Source organism: Sphaeramia orbicularis, chromosome 7, assembly GCF_902148855.1.
Source record: "Sphaeramia orbicularis chromosome 7, fSphaOr1.1, whole genome shotgun sequence".
Classification (NCBI taxonomy): domain Eukaryota; kingdom Metazoa; phylum Chordata; class Actinopteri; order Kurtiformes; family Apogonidae; genus Sphaeramia; species Sphaeramia orbicularis.
Genome location: NC_043963.1, coordinates 39,810,272 through 39,818,772, shown reverse-complemented (window position 1 = coordinate 39,818,772; position 8,501 = coordinate 39,810,272). Strand labels below are relative to the sequence as shown.

At 43.2% G+C, this 8,501-nt stretch overlaps 1 protein-coding gene across 1 annotated transcript; it reads left to right on the top strand.

Moving 5' to 3' along the window:
- The first annotated feature begins 3,399 nt into the window (after positions 1–3,399).
- LOC115422797 (protein FAM110A) lies at positions 3,400–7,311 on the top strand. The gene is made up of 2 exons (XM_030139343.1): positions 3,400–3,942; positions 4,326–7,311. The coding sequence occupies exon 2, from the start codon at positions 4,336–4,338 to the stop codon at positions 5,749–5,751; it is 1,416 nt and encodes a 471-aa protein (XP_029995203.1). The 5' UTR covers positions 3,400–3,942; positions 4,326–4,335; the 3' UTR covers positions 5,752–7,311.
- Positions 7,312–8,501: the final 1,190 nt, after the last annotated feature.

Genomic DNA, 8,501 nt, shown 5'->3' with positions numbered 1-8,501 from the left:
TATTATTATTATTAAATGAACTGGTACCTGAAACATCAAATCCACATGTTTAAATCAGTGTATGACCTGCAATCCATTAAGGTCAGTATGGATACCTTCGGGAAAAACCCACATGATGTAAAAAATAAACCGAGTTTATAATTTATTGCAGCTCACCTTCATGACAGATCAGATTTAAGTGTAGTGAAAATAATAGTTTTGAACGTTTGTACCAATTTGTAGTCATTTTTTAGTTATCCTATGTGCAGAGATATTTTGTACAAAAGTTGTGTAGACAGAATTTCAACCACCCCTTGTTTGGCCACTTTTTTATTGATGTTACTTTGGTTTGGGTGGAGAACACATGCTAATAATCACATCACAGCTAATCCACTAAATTGTCTTGATTATTTGACATCAAATAGTTAATAAATGAATGCACAGCCACTAAGATTCACCCCTTAGGGTCTGACTTGTGGTATCAAAAGATGCCAAGTAATAACATGCAGATTTTTAGTACTCAGTTCAGTCGGTGGAATAAATGTACTGAAGTTTTACTCGCAGACTCTGAGACATGTTATGTTACACACAAAGCAGACATGAATCATATAATGGTTGGACATGGAGGAATATATTAAAAGTAGTCAGAATTACATCAACACAGTGGATATTGTAGTTTCATGATAACCAAACAGTACAAGTTTCCATCATGGAATAGAAATGTGATGGTTTGTTTCCGTGGTCGGCGGTTGTAGAGATCTTGTAGCTTTTGGCCTCCTCAGCTGATGCACGGAAAGAACAGCAGACGGTTTAGCAGAGAAACGAGCTCAGAGATGTTTTATTTCCCTTCGACGTTGTTACTCACTTGCACATGCAGATGCATTGCCTTGTGGTTTGGCTAAATTGATTCACTTGGTATGTGGTAGGAGGACTATAAGGAAGACCTGCACATGTCATACAGATGCCTTTTACCTGTCGGACCACGGGCAACGAATGACAATACCTGTTGTGTTTAGGTGGGGGACTACCCAGGACGACTACATTTACATGAAGATTACTGGTCTTTAAAAGGGTAACTTGTTTTGCATTTAAACGCCTTCCCATTCTGATCTCCATTTTACTCTTTTCATTTGTTGATTTTACAGCTTCGGGTTGTTGTTGTAGGTGTTTGGCTCTGTATACAGTAATGATTGGAAGTATTTAAAACAGGTTAGTGAGTCTCCAGGAGTATTTATGTTTAAACAAAGTTAGCAAACGAGCAAACAAAGGAGCCAAAGTAGGTTTAAGTGGGAGTGTCTGTGTTGGCATATGCACAGGTCTGGTACAGTGGGTATACATATTTATTTTTTTGTCGTTACCTCTACAGCTTCCTCATTGAGTGTACTGTTTCAGCATGCATTAGTACGACAAATAACACACTCTTTTCTTGAATGTATTTGTGCACTTTTTTGACATTCAAACCGGGGCCTTGTATTTGTATCCAGAGACAAAGACCAGCCAAAGGTTGGTCGTGTTTTTTGAGAAACGGGTCTTTTTGCGGACATGAAAAGGCTCTAAATCTGGACTAAAGGGAGGGTTTTTCAGGAGAGGCCTATGTGAGGGTAATGAGAAGGCTACAGCATACTAAACCTGAGGTGACTGAGGTTTTCTGTGACCAGACATTGGTCTTCACTGTTTCTGGTAAAGTCTTTTCTTTGAGATGAATTCTATGAATGGACACATACAGCACATCATATAGCTGTTGTACTGTGGCTGCTGTTTTTAAAAGTAGTGTCTGCAAGAACAAGCTAAAATACGTGGAAACAAAGTCATCTACATTGTTTTTAGTAGTCTGAACAGTCTTGTACAACTTGTTCTAAAGTAAGCTGCAAACTAGTGGATACTGTGCGGGCAGAATCAGTGCTTTGCTCTGGTTGTGACCTTTTGTGTTTACTGTACAGTTCTACAGACATTTTTCTAGCAGGTGGAGCCTCAGTGCAGTGTTGTGTTGACAGACGCATACAGATTAATCCGTGTGTGAACTATTAAAAGCAGAGGAATTTAGGGGCAGGTGTTTCTTGCCATCTGTAAAATGATTAAACCCTTTTGATGGTCCAAAAGTCCCCACATAATGACGTCACTATCTCCTGTTTGCCAGTGGGTTTCTGTCATCCTGATACTAAAAGAACAACCTCTGCTCTCTTTTGCCTAAGATGCGAGATATTTTTGGCGTAAACTGCTGTCTCCAATTAATGTATTCCTTTAAGGTTTACTTGCAGGCTTTTGGTGGCAGTCTAGTTGTGTATTATTACAGCCGTGACGCAAATCTGTTTAATTGAAGCCGAACTATTTTGGCTAAACTCTCCTTTGCTGTGACACATGGATGAGATGAAAGCAGTGCAGTTTTTTTTTTTTTTTTTTTTTTTTTACCTGAAAGCAAGTGTGTTTGTCTGTGTGTCCAAGTCTGAGCTGTCATGGCTGCTTTTACTCTCTCTGCTGCTGGTCTGCTGTTTAGTGATGAAAGAGAAAAAGAGGGAGATGTGGGGGAAAGAGGGTCACATGTTTAGGGAGACAGGAAGGAAAGCTGCTATAAAAAGACTAATTAAAAATGTGTGGATAGATATGTTGGAGGTAGGGGTGGGGAGAAGGGCTGGGTGTGATGTAACCCCACAGTGTATGTTGTAAACGATAAAGAGGAGGGAAGGGATGAGCAGTACTTGAGAGTGGAAGGGTGTTGGGGGAGGGAGAGAGTTGTTTTTATTCTGGGTAAAACAATGGGGAAACGCATGAACATTTAAAAAAAAAAAAAAAAAGTAAAGTTAAATTAAATATTCAGATTTTGTTTGTGTTTGTTTAGCAGTAAACTCCCTAATGTGTCCGAGGCTGCAGACACTTAGCTCATTGACCATATGTTTGATTAGCAGCGTCAGCTATATGGTTACAATCCCAACTGAAGCACAGTTAGACTAGTGGAAGGATAATCCTCTATTGTTAGATCTGTCAGTTGTCCACACTTTCCCTTCTTTTGTGGTGATGAAGACAAAGAGTTCAACAGGAGGAACAGTTGTGGAGCTTTCAGTGTTTTTCACACTGTTTTCATAGCACCCCACTGAGCTTGATGCAAGTCAATGTAAAAATTGCAGCTGTTTTGCCCGTTGCCCTCCTCTTTTTTTCCCCCTCTCTCTCTCCTTTCTCCCTTTCAAAGAATTTTCATTTGAATGAAAATCCTGCCTCGGTTTTTTTGTTGTGCTCTGAGGGGGGAGGGGTCCCATTGGTCAGAATCCTTTTTGACACAGACCAATGTGGATGCAGCTCCCGCCTCTAGCCCCTCCCCTTGGGTCCTCCCGAGGCTGCCGGCCTGACGTGTGATTGGCCAGCTGGGAGGAGCCAGACATGGTATTAAAGCCTATCCTGTCTGCTCCACTTCAGTATTGAAGAGAGTCCCGTCTGTTTGCCGGAGGAGTGTGTGTGTGAATGTGTGTGTGTGTATCAGTGTGTGGATGCTTTTGTTAATGAGACGGACAGAAAAGGAAAGCTCTGCTATTATCTGACGTGGACTTCTGTTTTGCTCTTTTTTTCAACCCTTTGCAGGACTGTGGGAAACTCCAGCTGAGTTTGCTGGCCGGCTTTTTTTTCCCTTCACATCGCAGCTGGATGAGGAAACAAGCTTGACGGACGAGTTCAACAGAGAACGTCAAGGGGGACCCTAAAGGCTGTTGTGTTCCTGATACCATTGCTGCTCAGTCTTCCAGGCTGATCAGTGACCCGATCTGCAGCATAACCCCCTTCTGGGTCACCACTGACCTAAGAGAGGTTGTCTGGCCGGTGTGCCCAATGTGGAATTTGACCCCGACTGACCCTGCCCCATAAGTAGCCTTTCACTGAGCACGGACCGGGGGGGGGGCAGGAAAAAAGAGCAAGAGGGGCAACAGAGAAGAAAGGAGGAAGAAAAGGAGAGAAGTGAGAGCAGCAGCACAGCGACCGGTAAGGAAGTTACAGCGGCTCTGGGAGTGAGGCTGTGGAGGGAGGAGGAGGAGAGTGGGAAGAAAAGACAGAATACAAAAGAGCTATTTTCTTAAGCTGTGAGTGCACATGTGGGAGCTTTAGAGGATGTTCGCTGACCAGTCAAGTCCTGTCCTCTCCCACCTCTCCTTCTGTCACTGTTTCTGTGTCTAGTCTCTATCACCTCTTGTCCATGCTGTTTTTGTTGTTGGGTTAAATCTATAAATCACTTTCAGTAATACAATGAACACAATACGTAATCAACCTCCTCTTTTTTATTTCTTCATATTTATTAATGCTTTCTTTTTCTGTAGCTAGATTTTTTAAAGTTGAAATCCTGACTGAGCATCTTTTTTCTTTATCAGCTTCTCCAGGATGCCGGTGGAGACCCTGCGGCCAACAGACGGCCGCCTGGCCGGGGTTCCCTTCACCTCTGCCATGCCCTTCAGGATACTCAACAAAGGTCCAGACTACTTCCGCCGTCAGGCAGAGCCCGGGGCCCGTAAACTGAGCGCTGTGGAACGCTTGGAGGCTGACAAAGCCAAGTATGTTAAGAGCCAGCAGGTAGCGCTCAACCGGCAGGCTCCTGTCAAACCACCGATCATCCGGAAGCCCCTGGTTCCTCCAGGGATGATGCTTCAGTGCCAGATCAGCACTCCAGCCCGCAAAGTTCCCCGCTGCCCAGCTGATGTGGAGAACGCAGGAGGGAGAGAGGGTCCAGCAGGGAGAAGAGGACCTGCTCTTAACTTGGATATTCTGAATAATCTCATTAATGATGTATGTGATGGACCATTGCCCTCTTCCCAGTCCTCTTCCTCCACCTCCCCCTCATCATCCTCTCCCTCGTCTGGAGCTAAGAGCATCGGCAGCAGCCTGTCAGTAGAACAGGAGAGGAGCAACAGAATCCTCAACAACCTCAAACCTTTGAACCACGGGACCACCAACTCCTCATCCACCTCCTCATGTACGTCATCTCCTCTCAACAACCTTAGGACACCAATGGCAGAACTGAGCCGTCGCCCACCCCCTATTCCTGCACGTGCACCCCGCATTGGGGTCCCAGCACCCTACAGCTCCCCTAATTCAGTGACAGTGCGCAGAGTGGACGTTCGGCCTCAGGCTGATGTAAGGAAACCACAGAGGCCCCAGCTGCAGCCCCAGCTCAGGTCACGACAGACTGCACAGGGTCAGGTAGCACACCCCCAGGTCCCACCGCCGCCTCCCCCACCCGCCCAAAACCAACCCCTGCCTCATTCACAGCACAAATCCCCCTCGCAGCCTCTGCCCTCTCCCCCTGCTTACCCACCACAGAGTCCAATGTTGGTGCGAGCAGGCATGATCCCCCCGGCGTCCCCTGCTTTCACCCGCCTATCAAACGCCAGCTCCAAGGGTTCCACCCGCAAACATCCTTCCCTGCACCGCTCCAAGTCGGACCTGAGCGACCGCTACTCCCGCGCCACGGCGGATCTTGAGCGCTTTTTCAACTACTGCGGGCTGGACCCGGAGGAGGTGGAAGGCATGGGTGGAGTGGAACGTTTCACAAGGGCAAACTCGGACATAGTATCGGTCTCAAAGCTCCGCAGCGTCAGCACGCCCAGCTCAGAGTGCGGGGATGAGGCTGATCGTGGACGGGATGATGGCGGAGATGAAGACGATGAAGATGGACCAGCTAGAGCCAACGAACGGGTCCCTTATGGCATCTCCGTCATCGAGAGGAACGCTCGCGTCATAAAGTGGCTATACGGTATCCGACAGGCACGGGACACTAGTAACGCTGTCTCTAATGTATAGACTGACACAAGCAAAGGACAGTGTATGGACACAAAAGAAAACAGGGAAGCAGAACTTTCTATATGTATATTTGCGGAAGAGAGGCCGCTGCCTTACATAATGTTTAAGGATAATCCAGTAGAACTTTTTGGTCTCGTGAAGACTCGCATTTGTTTTGGAAATGACACAACACTGACTTCTATCTGGGCTGCAAGTCAGGACTGCTTCCCCATCAGAAACATCCAATCCCCTTCTCCTTCACTTGATCTTGTATAACAATATCGGTATATGAAAGCAATAATAGACTGATGTAAACGATGAAGGCAAAGGATGTTTGTGATTGTCCTTTCCAATGCTAAGGTACTCATTTTGTATATGTGTGTATGTGCGTGTGTGCGAGTCAGGAAGGGAATCAACGTTGATACTGTGAAACATCACAAAAAAAAAAGCTTCCATAAATGTGTGTATTTTTTACAAACCTTTTGGCTATATGACTGTTATTCTCTAAATTTCTGTCAGCATGCGAGTTAAAAACGTTTGTGTGTGCATTTATTTTTGGGGTTTTATCATCTCAATGAAGCACAACCGTCACTACATTACTCACACAGGTAGTCACCTCACGGCACAGATTCAGGGTCAGTGACAGTAAATACAGAAGCAACTGCAGTTAGTGCTGTTTGTTGTGTATCTGACTGTGACATTGTTCAGTAGTATGTTTGCATCTCAACCATGGTCTCATGTCTTGAAGAGGAATCTGTTTACTATGTATGTCTAGGCACGAATGACAGAGCAAGTCATATGATAAGGGATGATCCCATAAGTAGATGGTTGAAGCAAGTGTAGCATGAACAAGTTATTTTGCCTCAAGAGAGAGAAAACTCAAGGGAGGAGTAAAAGAAAGACTGACTAGTGTATACTCATGGATAAATAAAACAGGAATCTATGGTATATAAATATGTCTGATTCTGGAAGTGTCTCAGGAAGATGTACGTGTACTTGGCATACTAAAGAAAAATGGACCAATATTTATTTGCAAAGTGTAATTTAATGTATTTTTTAATATTGGACAAGTTTGTACAGAATTCAATCTTTGCTCTTAAGTGCAATCTGATCGTATCTTAATACAATTTCAGTATATGTAGGATCACATTTTAAACACACATGCAAAGCCAGGCACCAGTCACATGTTGAGTGTGAATGTTGTAAACACAGGAATGCTACGTGCCCCGCTGCTTTGTGGGGGGGGGGAAGAAAGTGAGACTGTTTTGTATTTATTTGACTTCCTGTTTGTCGCGGCGGGAGCAAAAGGCTGCTTTGATTCTCCACCCTCTGCATCGACTCGCTTAACTTTTCAGGACATAGTACTTTAAAGGGTTTCTCTTCCTACCTGTCCTTTCAATAGGTAGATGGAGAGTAGTTTATACTAGTGGTGGTGGTCAGATCAGAGGGCTGGAGAAGGCGGCAGCATCAGTGAACAAAAAGTGTGCTGTTGAACCGGCACTGGATGCCCAAAGAGTCTTCAACTTTAAAATGCTTTACCATGGTGTATTCTAAACAGTTAATAAAAAAATGTTGAACTAACTAACATGTTTGTTTTCTTATTTTTGGGAGAAGCTGTGATTTTCAGTTTGACTGTGTGCTAATAACCACCTGTTTCCGGCAAATGGCTCCAAAAAACACTCTCTGATGATCCGCCTATAATATGAAATCTGGTGTGGGTCCATATCAGCAGAAGCAGGTGTTTGGGCCTTAAAACACTTCTTGGCATCAATAATTGACTCAGAGCACTTTCTCTTTTTGTTTTCTTTGATTCCATTTTAAAGAGTCTGACTTCTACATTATTGAAGCAGCAGAATGTGGACATGGACAGACTGTGGACATGATCTGTAACTAATTTAGTGACTTATGTGATAATGTGTACTAGTACTGACGTTGAACTTACTCACTGCTGTTTCCAATCCTGACTTTATGACACATTCCCCTCAGCCCCACAATCCTTTCTCCCCAGAACCACGCCTTGTTTCAGGAAGTTTAAGGAAGTCCTAGATAAAACACAGTTGGAGGGTAGTGAGTGTGAAATAAATGTATGAAATAGATACTTAAGCTTTATGTTTCACTCTAGAATTGTTTCCATCTTTGACATAAAGGACTCTTTCACTAAATGTCCAGCATAATTTCAGATAAAAACTATTTTGTGGCTGTGAAACACTATTTTATAAGTACAGTTCAAGGTAAGGGACATAATGTTTTCAGTAACTGCTATGAATCATTATTATAATATTCCATAAACAGCTGTAGGTTAACATGAAGTAGCCAGTTAGCTTAGCCTAGCTTAGCACACAGCCTGAAATTTAGGCAGTAATTAGCTTGACAAAGTCTTAACTACTTATTTTTTTTCCCAAATAATATTTTGTGATGTGTTTGAACAAATGGTGCATAACACAAAAAGGGATTAATGATATTTATGATATACATAGGTAACAACCTGGACTTTACATTAAACTACAAATGGTATACTACAAATTAGCTTAGCACACAGCTAGCTTGAGAAAAAAAAAAACAACCTACAGGCATATCTTAATATTATATTTTTATGATTTTGTTTATGTTTATTATTTTTACAAAGCAAACAAACAGATACAATGGCACTGTGGTTTGGATGCAATGAGATTTTTTGAGAACAAAAATATTTAGTCACAGTACGGCTTGTTGGAATATCTATCCTGTCAATTTAAAATATTATCAAGATAAATTATATCATGTCAGTTGTT

What these genes read in the sequence shown, in the direction of transcription:
- LOC115422797 (XM_030139343.1), top strand. Translation starts at nt 4,336, where the DNA reads ATGCCGGTGGAGACCCTGCGGCCAACAGACGGCCGCCTGGCCGGGGTT.